The sequence below is a fragment of the Monodon monoceros genome, unplaced genomic scaffold, assembly GCF_005190385.1.
Source record: "Monodon monoceros isolate NGI ecotype Baffin Bay Population unplaced genomic scaffold, NGI_Narwhal_1 Super_Scaffold_20, whole genome shotgun sequence".
NCBI lineage: Eukaryota > Metazoa > Chordata > Mammalia > Artiodactyla > Monodontidae > Monodon > Monodon monoceros.
In genome coordinates, this window is record NW_021703777.1 from 122,984,382 (window position 1) to 123,002,180 (window position 17,799).

Genomic DNA, 17,799 nt, shown 5'->3' on the forward strand with positions numbered 1-17,799 from the left:
TTTGGATATATTAAGATTAAATATTATTTTCCTTCTAAGAGTTCTTGTTTAAGACATTTAAAATATAGCCTATTTTGGTCTTATAAATTCCATATGAAGGCTACCTTCTGTATTCAGATTTCTTTTTTATTGGCTTTTTTTTCCCTTAATTTGACATATATTTGATTAAAAGGACTGTATGCTTTTAGTTCAACCTAAAAGAATATCAATCTGAGAAATCACTGTGTGAATTCTACTATATATATTTTTTAATCTTTTGACTTAAACCATACCTGTTGCTTATCTCACCAAAGCTCTGGTTGTCTTTGTCCTTGTTGAGTTGGACACTACTGTATGCAGATCAGCCTTCATTGTGCCAGGTACTCAGATTTGTGCTGTGCTTTGGGAATCCAGAAAAGTCCTCTGGATGCTCACAGTTTAGTTGGGTAGGTGGAATTAATACACGGGAAAAAATGAGGATATAGCTTAGACATTTTCTATATTTTGTGTTCTGGTTAAGAGAATTAAGAACAATATTTTTGCAAAGAGATAGATATCTTCTGATAAAGTGATCTAAAAGTCTCTGATGAATGTAAAGTTTAAAATACATAATAACCCTTAAAGTTTTTGTTTTTGTTTTACCAGCAAACTCAAAGAACTCATACACTTTCCTTTTGCCTTTGAGATTTCTTACTGTGTGAAAAATAGTAGGGTTTATTGACTATATATATTCTAATGGAAAATATTAAGGAATTTTATGCCTTGAGAAATCTAGTTAAAAACATATGTGTGTGTAAGGTAATTTGTGCCTGGTAAATTTTAGGTGGAAATAGTTGTTTTTAACTTGGAAAAAAATGTACTTGTTCTGAGTTTAGTATATGATGAAGTCACACTTCTGTTTTCTTTCCCAGAGAACTTCCTTATTTTGTTTGTTTGTCAGGTTTTTAAAAAAATAATTTTTCCTAAGATACACTGGAATAATAAAGAGAAAAGATATTTTACTTTTTCTCTTAAGGAATATGAAGAAGCAATTATAGTAACCTTGTATATTAGCCTGTAGAGTTCAGTAGCAGGAATAGCAACCTGTTAAACATTAATGTCTCTGAGATCGAAAATCACAAGTAGGTAATTTTCTTTTTGTCCTGTAGTCTTTCACAAGGGAAACTATAGCCACAAAAAGGAGAACATGAAGTATTTGCTAGATGCAGAAAAAAGTAGGTCACAAATGAGTAATAAGTCATACCATATGAAAAGCATTGAAAGGCATGACTAATGTTTCCACAGCTTTTGTCGTCTCAGTAAGACACATTTGTGAAACAGTCCTGCAGAAAGTGCCTTGGCCTTAAAAAACAAAACAAGGATTATTTTTCACAAATACCGTATATGCTACAAGCTTCAACTGTCAATAGTTTCCAATTTATATATATGCATTACAGATTAAACTGCAAATTAAATTTATTCTGTTTTTAAATTTTGAATGCTTCAGGGAGGGACAAATACATGAAAGAGTTCAGGCAAATTCCATAGAAAGGAAAGCTAAATCCTAAGTAAGAGATTTTTCTAATAACTCTGTAGGGTGGTTAAACTGTGCCAGATTCCAGGGGAACACTTGCCTTCATGATTTAATCCGTGAATAAAGATGAACAGCCTTTTTATACAGAACATAGGAGGGAGACAGGGAAGAATGTTGGATTCTTGGATTTTCCAAGAATCCAACTGTTGAAAAATACATAGGAAATAGAAAAATTAAAACAATTCGTAATAGACTGGCTACATTCAGATTGATTGTTTTTCCTCTTAAGATTTTTAAAATGTTAAAAATTTTTCTAACAGAACTGTAAAGCAGCTTTTTAACATCATAAATTAGTTTGCATTGAGTACAGAGCGAAGCCCATTTTGCAATAATTGAGATTTAACTGAAAAATGCCTATAGGTTAAAATACATTAATTTTTTTTTTTTGTAATCGCAAAGCTTAAAAGCAAGATGTTCCATTTGGGGACATTTCTTAAATAACACAAAGGAGAGAGATATATTTATTCAATTCTTCAAGTAATTATTAAGCAATTTTATATGGTCATTACTAAAAAGTAAGTAATATGAGTTAAATGTTTGTGTTACTCTTTTTCTTTTCTCACATAGGTGGAATTAGACACAGCATTGAGTGACTTGGAGGCTGCAGATTTTGCAGAACTGGTAAGAGAAGCAGTGGATTTTAGGAAAGGTTCATTGTTGATTTCTTGTTTTGTGAATCAATCATTATTCTAAGTATTTTCCAAGGGGGCATGTAATAATCTTGGAATACATAACATTAGGTTTCTATATTGAAATGTGCAAAATCTATTTTGCTTGCCTTAAGATTTTCTGTTCAGTTAAAAATATTTGTTACGTAATGTATACGTAATGATTAATTACATTACTACCGTTTGGAACCGGGCTTTGAGAGAAAGGATACACATGTAATATTGGCTGGCAGTATGGTTTTTAATCTTTTTAAAAAACTATTTATATATTTCCTAGCTCTGTCCACTAGAGCACCACTATCACCCAGGCCATGGTGTATAAATAATATTTCTTGCTAAAGGGAACCAAGACTCCTTTGAGAAATGACTGATTCCAGATTTAGGGCTGACAGTGTACAAGATAAGCCTGGCAACATCTTGTTATATCAGACATCCAGGAAGCTTTCAAAAAGTACTAGGGTTAATTTAGGGTTCAAGTAATCAGGAGAGACCTTGAAGAGGCTCCCTCTTGAGCATCTATAAGGACAATAACTGCATTGGATTGAAGCACATCAGATACGTCTAAGTCCATGAGTTCATAATGGTACTAAAGAAAAAAAGAAAGTTCTTGGTCAACTTTGGAGGATGCTAAGGGACTAATTCATTATTGTGAAAACTGGTAATTAAGGAGAAAGAATCAAACATTTATCTGCCTTTCCTATCTGAACCATACCTCAAGGTTACCAAATAGAGATGGGGGGGGGAGTTTCTCTTTATGGAAGTGGTCTACCTAACATCTCAAGAAAGAATGACAGAATTGGAATACCATCATTTTTCAATTCCCCTCAGTAAGTTAAAGGATCTAAGCAATGATCATCAGTAGCTGTTATCACAAAAAGAAAGTCAGCCAGATAGTATGTGGTTCCTGATGGAAGCACACAAACCACCTATGAAATATACCTGATCACGCCTCCAGGTCTAACTACCAGTTTACAGGAAATACAGGGGCAGAGGGGCATGTTAAATGACCCCATTTGGGGGAGGGGGATTGCAGTCAGCAAAATTCAGACTAGACACAACAGGACGGTTTCTTCAACAAATAAATTTGTTGAAGAAGGTGAGGGGGTGGGCGTGGGGTTAGGAGAAGCTGAGAGAGACCTATCAGTCATAAGAGACTCAAGAAACATCAACCAATTTCAGTATATGGACCTTACTTGGATCCTGATTCAAGCAAGCAAAAATTTTTAAAACATCTATGAGACAATCAAGGAAATGAAAACACTGTTAAGTAGATATTAGGTGGGAATAATTCTCTAGATGTGGTAATGATATTATGGTTATGTATTTTTTTTTAAGTCCTTCTGTTTTAGAGATGCATTCTAAAGTATTTACAGATGAAATGATATAGCATCTGGGATTGATTTTGAAATAATTCACCAGGGAGAGGGAAGAAGGAGAGAGGGATAGAGATGAAACAAGATTAGCTATGTACTGGTCATTGTTTAAGCTGGGTGATGATGGGCACATAGGAACTAATTATACTATTCTTTTTTTGTATATGCTAAAATTTTCAGTAATAAAAGTCTTCAAAAAGTAAATGGGAAGTTAGGAAGTAGAAGCAGTGAGGCTGGATCATTCTTTAGCAGATTGCTGGTAAATGCAGGGAGAGAATATTAGCTTAAGGGGTGGTTTAGTCTTAGCTAAGATCCTGAGCAAATGGAAGGGTATTCTGTTTGTAAAAATAGTGGAAATTTAAGCAAGGTGAACTCTTCATAGGTCATAAATTTTTTCATTAATGGAAAAAAATTAGCTAAATACTAATCATTAGGAGCAGTTTAGATCTAAAATATTCAAATATCTGGGTTTTTAGGAACCTATATCCAATAGATTTAATTAAAACTCTAATTCCTGCCTTTATGGAACATCATTTTAATGAGCAGTGGAACTAACTATGGCTAGAAAACGACCTATTGGGATTCCTTGCATACAACGTCAAGACACAGTACATAAAAGAAAAAAGTTGATAAATTGAGAATGTAAAATGATACATTTACTTTGGAAAACAGTTTGGCAGTTTCTTAATAACCTAAACATACACCTACCATATAATTCTGCCTTTCTATTCCTATCTGATTACCCAAGAGAAATGAAAGCTATGTCAGTACAAAGACCTGTAAACAAATGTTCATAACAGCTTCATTTTTAATAGCCAGAGACTATTCAAATAACTCAGGTGTCCATCAACAGGTGAATAGACAAAACAAATTGTGGTATATTCATGCAATGGAATAATATTCAGCAAGAAAATTGGCAGGGGGTATTGATGGAACTGTTCTATACCTTGATTTTGGTGGCACACAGATGTACACATTTGTCAGAACTTGCAGAATAATTCACAGTGAGTTTTACCTTAATTTAAAGAAAAAGAAGGATTATTCTAAACTTTTTGTGAAATTAGATTTAAGATTTAATCTTATATTTTAATTCTGTGTTCTTTTCTTTAGTTGTTTTAAATTATTATTAAGGTATAATTTGTATTCAGTACATTCTTCTGTGCCCGTTTATAGTCAGTCCCTCTCCCTACCCCCAGCCTCTAGCAACCACTGATCTGTTTTCTGTCCACATGGTTTTACCTTTTCTGGAATGTCATATAAGTTGAATCATATGGTAGATAATATTTTGGGTCTGACTTTTTTTTAAGTAGGAAGTTAAAATATGTATTTTTATACAAATATTACATGAGTACATTTTTAGGGAAAAGTACAAACAACAAACATAAATCTAGCATTTTGCTTGGCCACTCATATATCAAAACCAGCCCGATTCTTAGAGTTAACCATTGTTATCAGTTGATACATATTCTTGGTAACCTTGTATTTATGATCATACACTGAAGTAATTTTGTCTGATAATGTTCAGTATAGATGATGCTTTCACACTGCTAGTAGGCATATAAACTGATGCAACCTTTCAGGAAGGCAATCGGGCAAAATACGTTAAAAATATATATCCTCTGATCTCGGAATTCAACCTCCAGGACCTTATCAACTAAGGAAGATATCAGGGATATACACAAAATTTCTTTATAGGAATTATCTGCACAACACTATTTATACCCTGAAAAATTACTGGAAACAAAATACCACATTATGGAATCTGTTAAATAATACATCCATTAAAATCATGTTTAGAAAACTGTCTATTGACATGAAAAAATGTTCAAGATCATTTTCTAAGGAAAAAGCAGGGTCCAAAACTATACACATAAAACAGCTTGCCCACACCCATTGGGATGGCTACCATTAAAAACAAGCAAACGAACACCCCAGAAACACCAAGTGTTGGCGAGGATGTAGAAAAATTGGAACCCCCATGCACTGTTGGTGGGAACGCAAAACAGTGCAAATGCTATAGAAAACAGCATGGTGGCCCCCCAAAAAATCAAAACCAGAACTGCCACATGACCCAGCAATTTCATATACTCAAAAGAATTAAAAGCACAATCTTGAAGAGATATTTGCACACCCACATTCACAGCAGCATCATTCGCAGCAGCCAAAAGGAGAAAGCAACCTGTGCCCACCAACAGATGAATGAACAAACAAATAGACAAATCCATGGAAAATACACACAATGGAACATGACTCAGCCCCAAAAAGGAAGTAAATTCTGACATAGGCCTCAACGTGGATGAACCCAGAGGACAGATACCACACTAGGTGAACCAAGCCCATCATGAAAAGACAAAGTAGGGACTTCCTTGGTGGTCCAGTGGTAAAGAATCCGCCTTGCAATTCAGGAGACACAGGTTCGATCCCTGGGCAGGGAACTAAGATCCCACATGCCACAACTACTGAGCTCATGCGCCTCAACTAGAGAGCCTGTGTGCCTCAAACTATAGAGCCCACGTGTCCTGGAGCCTGTGCACCACAGCTAGAGAAGAGCCACAACTAGAGAGAAGCCCGCACACCACAATGAAGAGCCCGCGCGCTGCAATGAAAGATCCCGCATACCTCAAGAAAGATTCCGTGTGCCACAAGTAAGACCCAACGCAGCCAAAAATAAATAATAAATCTTAAAAAAAAAAAGACAAAGTAGTGCACAATTCCACCCACAGGAGATGCCTAAAGTAGTCAAACTCATAAAGACAGAAAGTAAAAGAGTGGATGCCAGGGGCTGCAGGAAGGCGGTGGGGCGGGGGTGGGGGGGCGGGTTGGGAGGGTGGGAAGGGGGTGGATGGACAGTTGTTTAATGGATACGGTGTTTCAGTTTTGCAAGAGGAAGAGTTCTGGAGATTTGGCTGCCCAACAGTGTGAATGTACATAACACTACTGAGCTGTACACTTAAAAATGATTAAGATGGGCTTCCCTGGTGGTGCGTTGGTTGAGAGTCCGCCTGCCGATGGAGGGGACACGGGTTCGTGCCCCGGTCCGGGAAGATCCCACATGCTGCGGAGCGGCTGGGCCCGTGAGCCATGGCCGCTGAGCCTGCGCGTCCGGAGCCTGTGCTCTGCAACGGGAGAGGCCACAACAGTGAGAGGGCCGCGTACCGGAAAAAAAAAAAAAAAAAAGATTAAGATGGTAAATTTTATATTATGTGTATTTTACCATGATCAAAATTTTAATTAAAATAAAACAATTTTTAATTAATTTCTATTTCATGCTTTTTTAATATTACTGAACACCCAGTTAATCGCATTCCAGAGAAGGGTGACATTTCTGGGGCACAGAAAGAATGGTATTCACAGCTATTTCCCCAATCACATTTACTACCATGACCCAAGAACATCCAGTTGATTACTTAAGGGAATGTATCTCACCTGAAATCCTCTTGGACTGCATGCATAAAATAAAAGTTTTTAAAAGCTTACCTATGGTGAAGCCAATCAGAGCTTCCAGACCCTCAAAAAGCTTCCAGTGAACTTAATACCTTGTTCTTAAATATGAGGACAGTAAAGCATCACAAGAAATATCTTTGACAAAAAGGCAGTCAAAACAAATGAAAAACGGTGGGCCTGATTTCTTTCACTTAGCATAATGCATTTGAGATTCATTCATGTTGTCTATATCAGCAGTTCAGTCCTTTTTATTGCTGATAGTATTCCATTGTATGATGATATCACAGTGTTTATCCATTCCCCAACTGAGGGATATTTAGATTTTTTTCCAGTTTTCAGTTTTCCTTAGGTTTCGTTGTGTTTTGGGGTTTTTTTCAACTTACAAAAGTAATGCATGCATATTGGTTAAAAATAAATGCAAGCATGGCTATTAAAAACAAATGTCCTCCCTCCTCATCCCTCTCCCCCAGTTCCATCCCCAGTTACAACTGTTCTTACAGTCTGGAATATATTCTTCCAGACCCTTCTCTATACACATACATACCCCCATACAAACCAACACATATGTATATACATACATGTATATAATTGAGGGTGCTGTTTTTAACAAGACTTAGATCATAATGAATACTTTGTTCCACAGCTTGCATTATTTGCTGAACAATGTATTCTAAAACCTTTTGTGCTTGCTCATATAGATCAACCTTATTTTTTAAACAGATATATGATATTCTGTGATGTGAACATAACCTTATTTCCTTAACCATTTTCCATTGTTGAACTTTCTCTCCAGTTTTTGCATATTACAAATTCTACTCTTAACTTTTTATACAAACATCTTGAATCTCTTATTCAAGTATTTCTGTAGATTTCTAAAAGAGGAATTACTCAAAGAGTATGTGTATTTAAGTTTTTTTCTTTACATACTGCTCAGTTGCTCCCAAATAGGTTGTACCAATTTGTACTTTCAAAAATAGTATATGGTAGTATTGGATATTTTAGGTGATGTCCAGTAGAAGCATTTTGTCTTGGTAGATTTCTTTCAGTCCCTCTTGGGGTAACAAATCTTATGTTCTACTCTTAGATGTCTCTAATCAACATTATCTTACAAGAATCAAAAATAAGATTGTTCTCAGTCAAAAATAAATATATAGGTACCTTATGTCTCACCCCAATAGACTAGTATATTGATTTCTAAAGAAGGCACTATGAAAACTTCAGTTACTACAAGGACCTGCTGTTCAGGGAACTATATTCAATATCTTGTAATAACCTATAAAGGAAAAGAATCTGAAAAAGAAGGTGTGTGTGTGTGTGTGTGTGTTTGTAACTGAATCACCTTGCTGTACAACTGAAACACTGTAAATCAACTATACTTCCATAATAAATAAATAAATACCAAAAGAAGAGATAAGTTACTTAAGAATGTAATTTCCATTTTAACTGTTGTAGCTTAACTAGGATTTTTAAAAATCATAGAAAATATATAAATACATATATTTACATATATATAAAATTTTATATATATATAAATCCACTGTGGCTTTTCCCCCAGTCTGAGGATTACTATGACATGAGACGGCTATATACAATTTTGGGCTCTTCTCTATTTTACAAGGTAAGTTGAAGCTTGAAATTTTTATATATGTCATACTGCTATATGAACAGACCTAAAGTAAATTTTCTCAAATTGTTACAAACATGAAAAATACAGTTATCTCTTTTTCTGTGCATGTAGATACCATAAAATTAGATCTTAAAACAAGACTTGTACCTACATATTTACAAATACAATAAATATTTCTGGTTTCATTATATTTTAAAGCATTTACAAATGTGTAAGAGAGAAACAGTACTCAAAGAACCAAGTGTATATGAGAGAAGAGCAATACTGCTTTGTTGATTTCCTTTTGCAATCATGTGTTTTTTTCCCTTATCTTCAGAAAGTAACTATGCATCTTTCTGGTAAATTTTCTAACATTAAGTAGTTGACTTGCATGTAAAGCAAGTTAAACATCAAATGAATTTAAGTATTTTAATTTTTAAAAAAGATTTTTAAGCACAATATAAAACATATCTAAAGAAGAATCAAACAATACAGAACTGTAAGCAGTGAAAAGTAAGTCTCTCCCCACCTTGACTCCTGCTTCTCCACTTTTCATCTTCGGAATTCAGTGCTTTGGTAATTTTGCCAAATTCTCAGGCTAGTGCTACTTAGAGGTGATCTTGCTTTATGCTAAAGTGTACCTATTATAGACTTAAGTTATCCCAAATACTTGATGTCTAGTTGAAAAAAACATCTATTTTTACTATGTCTTCATTTATTCCATTTGAAACTGGAATATTTTAAGCCAACTGAAGAAATACCTATAAAACTCTTAGAACTATATTATAGGATTTTTGCTTTATGTCACTAGTTGACTTTTATTCTCTGTGGTTAAATTCAAGGGTTATTTGATATGCAGTCATTTGCCTAAGGATGATCTTATTGATATTGCTGTATACTGTCGCCACTATTGCCTACTGCCTTTAGCAGCAAAACAAAGAATTGGTCAGTTGGTTATATGGAGAGAAGTATTTCCTCGACATCACCTCCAACCTTCTGCAGACTCAAACACTGAAGTCTTTCAGGAACCTGAAGGGAGGTATTTTTTGCTAATTGTTGGCTTGGTAAGTTTACCTTAGTTTTTCTTGGGATTTTTTTTTTTTTTTGCCATTTACAGACTAAATAAATACACAAACAAAAATGATAGTTTAAAATTATAAGCATGTCAAATAGTAGTATTCAAACAAAATGTTATGTGCCCTTATTTCTTCTCTTTTGTATCCATTTAATACTCATAGAGAAATATTAATGAAACTCAAGATTTTAGCAGGTTCTTAAGATCTTCTGTTCCCATTTCTATAAAAACAGAGGTTTTATCTTCTAGTTTGTTTTGGGAAATAGAGAGAGACATGAAAAGAATATAAAACCAGAACAGAATAAATATGTGATTGTAAATGAAAGGACTACTAATTATTGAGGCTCTCTGAAAGCTACCTTAGGGAATTCCATGTGCCAAAAGTGGCAGTTGATGGTATATCAGGATAAGGCAATGTGAGATTTGTTTTCACGGCTGATCAAGAAGCATTGAGGATAACTAAGAAGGGGAGGGAGGATTTTTCAATAATCATCACAACGATTATGCCACATGCCCATATCTGTTTAGTATTCATAAATATATATACGCATGTTACATACAAATATTTTCATGTAGCTAAACCTGTATTAATTTGTTTTCTTATAGAGACATTATATGTTGTGCGTACTATTAGAAGCCGGAGGCTGTGCCTCCAAAGCTGTTGGGAATCCTGGACCGGACTGTATATATGTGGATCAGGTCAAAACAACTCTTCTCCAGCTGGAAGGGATAGATTCCCGCATAAATGAACGGCTGGCCTCTTCTGCAACCCCCTGTTTGTCTTGTGCTGACTGGTTTCTTGCTGGATCACATGAAAAATTAGATAATTTAACAACCTCACCTATCCTCAGTAGGCTACAAGGTACTTCCAAAGTAGCAACCTCTCCAACATGCAGAAGAGCTCTTTTTGGTGACTATTCCCTAAAGACACGTAAGCCCAGTCCATCCAGAAGTGGAGGATCTGACAGTGGTTGTGAAGGTGGAGAAGGTGTTGGCCTGAGTCCCCACACTACAGCATCTCAGGGTTCTGATGGTTCAGAAGAAAGTGGGGCCTTGCTTAAGGTGTGTGTTCATTCAAGTGTGTACGTTCTGGGAGCTAAGCTGTCTCTCCAGTCCTTACTTATAATTGCAAGAGAATTTTTAATGGCAGATACTTCTTCATTTGTACTAGTGGTTTTAGTCACTGTTGGCAAACCAACGATTTAGGACCAAAGAAAGAAGAAAATGTCAAGTAATAAAACATTAACCCCTTGACAGCTAGGACATCTACTTGACAGTAATTACAAGTAGGGAAACTCTTTAATCCTGCTTTCCATGTTCAGCTCTTTCTTTTCTATTCACAGTGGTAACAGAAAACATCCTACTTGTGGGGCATTTGGTGGCTGATCTTATTAAATAGCTAGAAAGTGTTCAGTAGAAACAAAAGAATCAGAAACTTTAAAAAATTAGATAGATAGGTAGATAGATAGAGAGATTCGATCTCCTAATTCCAAACAATAGAGCACTCTTGGAGCCCTAAGTGGGTGTATTTAGGAAGTACTCACATTGGTGGTACTCATTATCCAAGTCTGTGAAATTGGTAGGAAATACAGGAGGAGGATAAGATAGGATTTGGATAGACTTAAAGAGCCCTGAACAACTCCTAAAAGAAACTGAATTAATCTCTAAGATTCAGCCATTTAACAAATATTGATGGAGCATCTACTATGTGCCAAGGGCTATGCTACACAAAGGAGATAAAAAGATGAGTAAGACGCAGCTCTTGCCTTTGAGGAGTGCAGAGTCTAGAGAGGGGGACAAGTGTGCATACATATAAATTGTAACAAAATTTGGTGATAGCTCCATTATGGCTCCAGTAGAAGGTTTACAGGGAGAACTGTCATGTCTTCCCATGACATGGCTCTCGGGTCACTGTTAGCATAGGATAACCCAAGAAGTACAAGTTGGCACCAAAAATATTTAAAAGAAACATTGCAAAATAGTAAGTAGTTCTCTTAGAAGGATTTTTAGTTTTACGTCATTTCTCCTGTTTGATTCCATTCTCAGATATAAACAGATCTACTTAATAATACTTTTTAGGTCACTAAAAAGAAGTCTACTCTTCCAAATCCATTTCATTCGGGGAACCTGAAAAAGGACCTTTCAGAAAAAGAATTGGATATATATAACACAATGAAGTAAGTAACTTCCTTGTTTTATTCTTTTTCACTTAACTCTATGTCTTCGAGGAAATGTTGCAATGAAAAAGTGCTATTCCATAGTATATAGAGATTTTATTCAACAAATGTAATTATGATATCTCTTACATATGAAAGGTAATAGCTATGCTATTTCTTTAATATCTTTCATTATACATATAGGAAACATACTCATAAGAAATAAAAAGCATACAAAGTAATACTTCAAAATATGCAAGTTCCCACTTATGTCTCTTCCACAGGTAACCTCCCTTTTGTGTGTCTAGTTTTTACATTAGAGTTTACTATTTTTAGACTCTGGTGGATGCTGTGTTTTTGCAGATAGTCCTTAGCCCCGGGTACTCATTCCCAGTGCTTGAGAGTGATGGCTGCTAATGGCTCATGCATGGCTGAGTCCCTCCCCTGGCCTTGTCCTATTTGGAAGTTTACTGACTCCGCCAAGGTTACAACCTTTCTCTAGGAGTAGCCTACATCTAATGACTAATAGATAAGTAAGTACAAAGGCTTGGCCCCTACTTAAATTCAGGACAACTCTAAAAGGCCATCCAAGCTTCAGCGTTCCCAGTGGTATCTGTTGAGACGTCTGTCTCAACTGCGGCACGGTTCAACTTCTCCCATTGCTCAGTCCTTCAGTCTTACCCCCACAGGTGTTGTTTCCAAGCATCCTCCCTGATAAACTTCCTCCATGCATATCTCCTGATCAGAGTCTGGGGCCAGAGAACTGAGCCTGTGACACCCTCTTTAGAAAATAGGTAAAACCTCAAATTTACAGTAAGTAGGGAATTCTGGTGTAAAAGGAACTAAGTGAGAGGAGCATGTTTAACAGCTTAACTATTAAAATATGAAATGTTACATATTTACTTCTTGTTGGGCAAGAACAAGAGCACTGTTATGTGGTGACAGGCTGGTCTTCCTGAGCTTCATCTGCTATTTAATTACGATGTCATGCATGGTATCAACTTGTGTAGAAAAGTCAATTGCACACTTTTTTTTTTTTTTTGGCCGTACCACGCAGCTTGTGGGATCTTAGTTCCTTAACCAGGGATTGAACCCGTGCCCTCAGCAGTGAAGCGCAGAGTCCTAACCACTGGACCACCAGGGCATTCCCTCAATTGCACACTTTTATTTGAACAAGTAGACATATACAAATAGAATTCCCATTAAAAAAAAGAAGTTCAGAGCTACCGCCTTCTTGATCGTTGAAACATTTTATAATAAGTTCAAATACATATCTCACAGAGTTGTCAGGAAAAGCCTTTTTCCTGAAGTCAGGGCAAAATCAAGGTAATTTGTCTACATAAAATAATACACTGGAAATATTGATATAATGTGTTTGGAATTTAATGCCTTCCAATATGATGTTTAATTTTTTAATAGTTAAAAATGTTTTTTAATCAAGGAAATCTAAATCAAACCTTTGTTGGAAGCCTGAAATACCTTCCACAAACCCTAGTCTTCCATTTAACAAAAACCACTGCTCTGAATTTTTATTACCTCCATATCTTATTTTTTAAATATATATGTGTGTTATTTGGGCTTTATCTCTAGTAAAAAGAAACTCTTTTTCCAACTTTATAACTTAAGTTTATATTATAACTTAACATAAATGTATAATTATGTTAAATTAAGCATAAAGTAATATGTGATGTAAATCATAGGCTCTCCTATTTAAAAGGATGCTACAGATGCATATTTATTCTCTCTATTAACATGGAAAGATCTTCAAACTATGTAGTTAATTTTAAAAGTGTGATATAAACCAGTGTGTAATATATTATCCTAATTTGTACTTGTTTTTGTAAAATAAAAATATATAACATACTAAAAACAATAATATACAGAAAACATTTCATTCAGTAACCAAATCCTATCCATTCTGCATGGATTCAACCCCTAATGATCCTACCCTAGATCAAGCTCCTATTCTGTCACCTGGTTGTATTGCAATGGGCTCCCAACTCCCAGCCTACCCTGAATCCATTCTCTGCTGTAGGAGTGACCTTTCTGAAGAACTAATCTGATTTAATCTACATTTTTTTGAACAAATATTTGTCTTCCCAGTGAGTAATTGCTTGTTTGATGATTTTTAAACTTTTGGTTTATACACTGAGTGAGTTAATATACACTGAGTTGATTTACGGTTTTCAAGCACTAGACCTACTCATTTTGTCATGGGGTTGTTTTCAGAGAAAATTAAAGAAGTTAACACAAATGTTAATTCTAAACTTCCCTAAATAGGAATCTTATTAATTAATGATTCCTATTAAGAATTAATGATTCTTATTAAGAATCATTTCTGTTCTATACCTTTTCTTGAATTTGGTGACCTCAGGATTAAAATGTATGTTTTAAATTATTTTCCTTTTTGAATAATTATAATTCTTTTCATTTTGATTATTTTTTACTTGATTGAAAAAATATCCGCCACCAGTATTAATGAGCCAAACACCCTATGGAAAAGTATGAGAAAAATTTGTAGATGACCTCCTTCCCTGCCTATCCCTGGTCTCTAAAGAGAACCAAGAGCATTAGTTAGTGATCAAAAGTTATTCTGATCTTGCTGCCTAATTAACAGCTTAACAGGAATTTGGTTATCATGGATGATTGAGGCAGTATTTAGGCTAAGAGCTGAAATATGCCTTTGCTTTGCCTCTGTGCTATGGCTGGAAGAAAAATCAACTAAATGAATTTTTTTAATAGACATTAGAATGAGAATAGAGCAGCCTGAGTGAGATGCAGCTGGGGAATTGCTGTCCATATATTTAAAGATTGCCAATCAGGAAAAAGCAAGGTATAGTGGAGCAGAGTCAGTTAAGCTCTGACACTTAGCTATGTGACTTCAAACAAGTTTATCCAAGTCCTCTGAACATTGATTTCCTCACGGTTGAAATGAGGATAGTAATGTTTAATATCTTACAGGGTCATTATGAGAATTAAATCTAAGGTATTTTAAAGCATCTACCCTGGAACATAGAAGACATTCAGTATATGATAACTATTGCCATTATTTCACTGTTGCCGTTATTGTTGCCCTTTAGCTCTTCTTACTGCTGGTAGAACTAAGCAGTATTTATAGGTTCTGCTGGCCTGTCTGAGATCTCAGTAGGGGAAGAAAGGATGGAGAAGAAGAATGGAGAAGTGAAAATAGTAAGAGAACATAGAAGAGAAGGAAGACTGTAATGATAAGAAGTAGTAGAATACTTCTAGCAATTGCCATGGTATTCTAGAATATTAACTCAGCTTTGCAGTTGGTAATAATAATTTTATTTTTCTTCAGGATCATCAGTTTGACTATCGTGGTAAGAGACTTTAATGCTACTAACTGAAAAGCTTAGTTTATTGGAAGGTGTTTTTATTTGTGGTCCACGCTAGACATACCTTGTTTATGGCTTGTAGATATCTGGCCCAGACATGGGCTGAGTTATTCATTACCAACCATGGAAAAAGAGGAGTTTAGCCAGTTTGGGTTGTTTAGCAAAGGGATGATTAAGTTACTTGCAAACGAATTGGTGTTTATTTATCCTTGCATAACATGTAGTGTTTGCCTCCATTAAGGGAATTGATAATAACCCTAGCCGGTATTTCAGATAAGGAGGAAGAAGGAATTCAATGTTTGGCCTAGTTTCCCTTCCCTAATTACACTCCTAATATTCTATTGTAATTAAAAGCTTATTAGATGTCTACAGCATTCAAAATGAAGCAACATTTTTAAGTTTACTTCTAATATCTTTTTTTTTTCTTTTCAAGATTGACATCTGGTCCTGAGAACACACTTTTCCACTATGTCGCTTTAGAAACAGTGCAAGGGATCTTTATTACTCCTACCCACGAAGAGGTGGCACAGCTAAGTGGCTCTATCCATCCTCAGCTGATAAAAAATTTCCATCAGTGTTGTCTCTCCATTCGTGCAGTTTTCCAACAGACACTGGTTGAAGAGGTAGGGCACTGCTATAAATATAATTTTCTGCCAGTTTATTTCCAGACCTCTAAATATTCTCTCTAAAACTCTTCAATCAGTATGTCCAGCAATGACTATTTTCATTTATTTTTTTTTAAGTCATTCCATCTACCTTGAATGCCAAAGGATTATATTCACTGTACTTAACTTTAAAACTTTGTTTCATAATTCTGAGTTTGATGTCCCAGATTACTATTTCAGGAAACGGTGGACCTGTGTGTCTTCTGTAGCAAAGTAGAACATAGTTTGTAATGTAAACTTGCCTCCCATATTTGACCCAACCATTTCTCGGACAGTTATCTCTACCACTTGGTAACTGATAATTCTTTAAGTATTCAACCAGCAGGATAAGGTATTTTGGAACAAAATGGAATAAAGTATAGCAGTAGGGGCAATACTGTTATGATTCAGCCACTTGGTTGGTTGCTTGCTTGCTTGCTTGCTTTTCAATCCAGGATGAAGTTTCATTTAATATTGTACCTCTGGATAAGTAGTAATGTTGTATACAATTAAAATATCAATTAGATAGTTTTAATAGCAGGGAAAGATAAGTATTGATTTCTTGAAAAGGATAAACATGCAGAAGTTTATTTGTGACTGGTCAAACATCATACTGCCAAAAAACAAAACAAAAAAAAACCTCCCTGAAGAATGATTGTAATGCACATAGCAATACGTGTACTAAGGATGCTAAATTTGTGAAGAATTTAGGCTTAAAGGTAGAAGAACATTGGGCTGGGAGTAAGGAATCCTGGACTGAGCCTTATTAACTCTTCCTATTTTCTCAGCTATAAAGTGAGTGAGCTGAATTATATCATCTCTTAGGACTCATTCAGCAGTAAAATTCTTTGTCTTACAGGATTTCTTCTTCGAGCTATCAGAAATTGGTATTCAACAAAATGTTATGTTTGACTATATATCTCTATGTGCTTTGCATTCTTAGGCTCCTCCTTTCCTGTTTAACATATTGATAGATTCTATAAGGTTTATTTCATTAACTTATTTAGTAATATTTGGTAATATAAATTAGGCTTCCCCATATTATTTAAATATTGAGGTACCTACTACACACCAGATACTACTCAAGATGCTGGGGATACAGCAGTGAACAAAACAAAGTCTCTTTCCTCATGAAGCCTGTATTCTAACAGGGGAGGCTAATGAATTAGCAAGCAGTGTAATATATCAGGTAGGGTAAGTTTCAAGAGGAGTAATAAAACAGAGTAAGGTTGAGAGGTGGGGGTAACTATTTTGAAAGATGCCTCTGATCATGTTAAGTAATATTTGAACAGAGACCTGAATAAAGTGAGGGACCAAGCCATGTGGCAGATGTGGAGGCACAGCTTCCAGGCAGAAGGAACAGCAAGTACAAAGCCACAGAGGTAGGGTGGCTGAGAGAGCCCTGTAATGGGCTGAGTAGGGAAAAGACTGGTAGGAGTTGAGATGGCAAAGGTAGCAGGGCCAGGTCATGCATGGCCCAATAGATTAGGGAGTCTGGGCTTTGTTTGGAAGAAGATGGGAGGTTCTTGGGCAGTTCTGAGCAGAGCAGGGACATGATCCTTAGTTTTGAAAGGATCACTCATGCTACTGTGAACGAGCTTGTAGAGTAGAGAGGGTGGAGGCAGGGACCAGTTAGGAGCTGTGGAAACTCTCAAATCAAGAAGTCAGTGGCCTCTGGATCTTGAATATATTTTGGAGGATGAGCCAAAAGGATTTGCTGATGTCTTAAATAAGTATTTTGAGAGAAAGAGCAGAATCAAGGATCACTCCACTGTTTTGGCCTGAGCTTTACAAAAAGTCTTTATATTCCAAATGAGTCACTGGTTTGCTAATGATTTGATCAGTGGGAAATTTAGAGTATGCTTTAGAGGAAGAGACAATACTGCTTTAAGTATATGTGTTTTAAGTATATTACAAAATCATCT

At 35.6% G+C, this 17,799-nt stretch overlaps 1 protein-coding gene across 1 annotated transcript in view; it reads left to right on the forward strand.

Annotated features, from left to right (window-relative positions):
- Positions 1-17,799, forward strand: part of INTU (inturned planar cell polarity protein) — a 72,855-nt gene that overhangs the window by 49,268 nt on the left and 5,788 nt on the right. The window contains exons 9-14 of the mRNA XM_029235922.1: positions 2,120-2,173; positions 8,593-8,655; positions 9,486-9,707; positions 10,325-10,780; positions 11,798-11,895; positions 15,664-15,853. Of these exons, the coding sequence (XP_029091755.1) occupies positions 2,120-2,173; positions 8,593-8,655; positions 9,486-9,707; positions 10,325-10,780; positions 11,798-11,895; positions 15,664-15,853 (1,083 nt within the window). The remainder of the gene's footprint in view (positions 1-2,119; positions 2,174-8,592; positions 8,656-9,485; positions 9,708-10,324; positions 10,781-11,797; positions 11,896-15,663; positions 15,854-17,799) is intronic.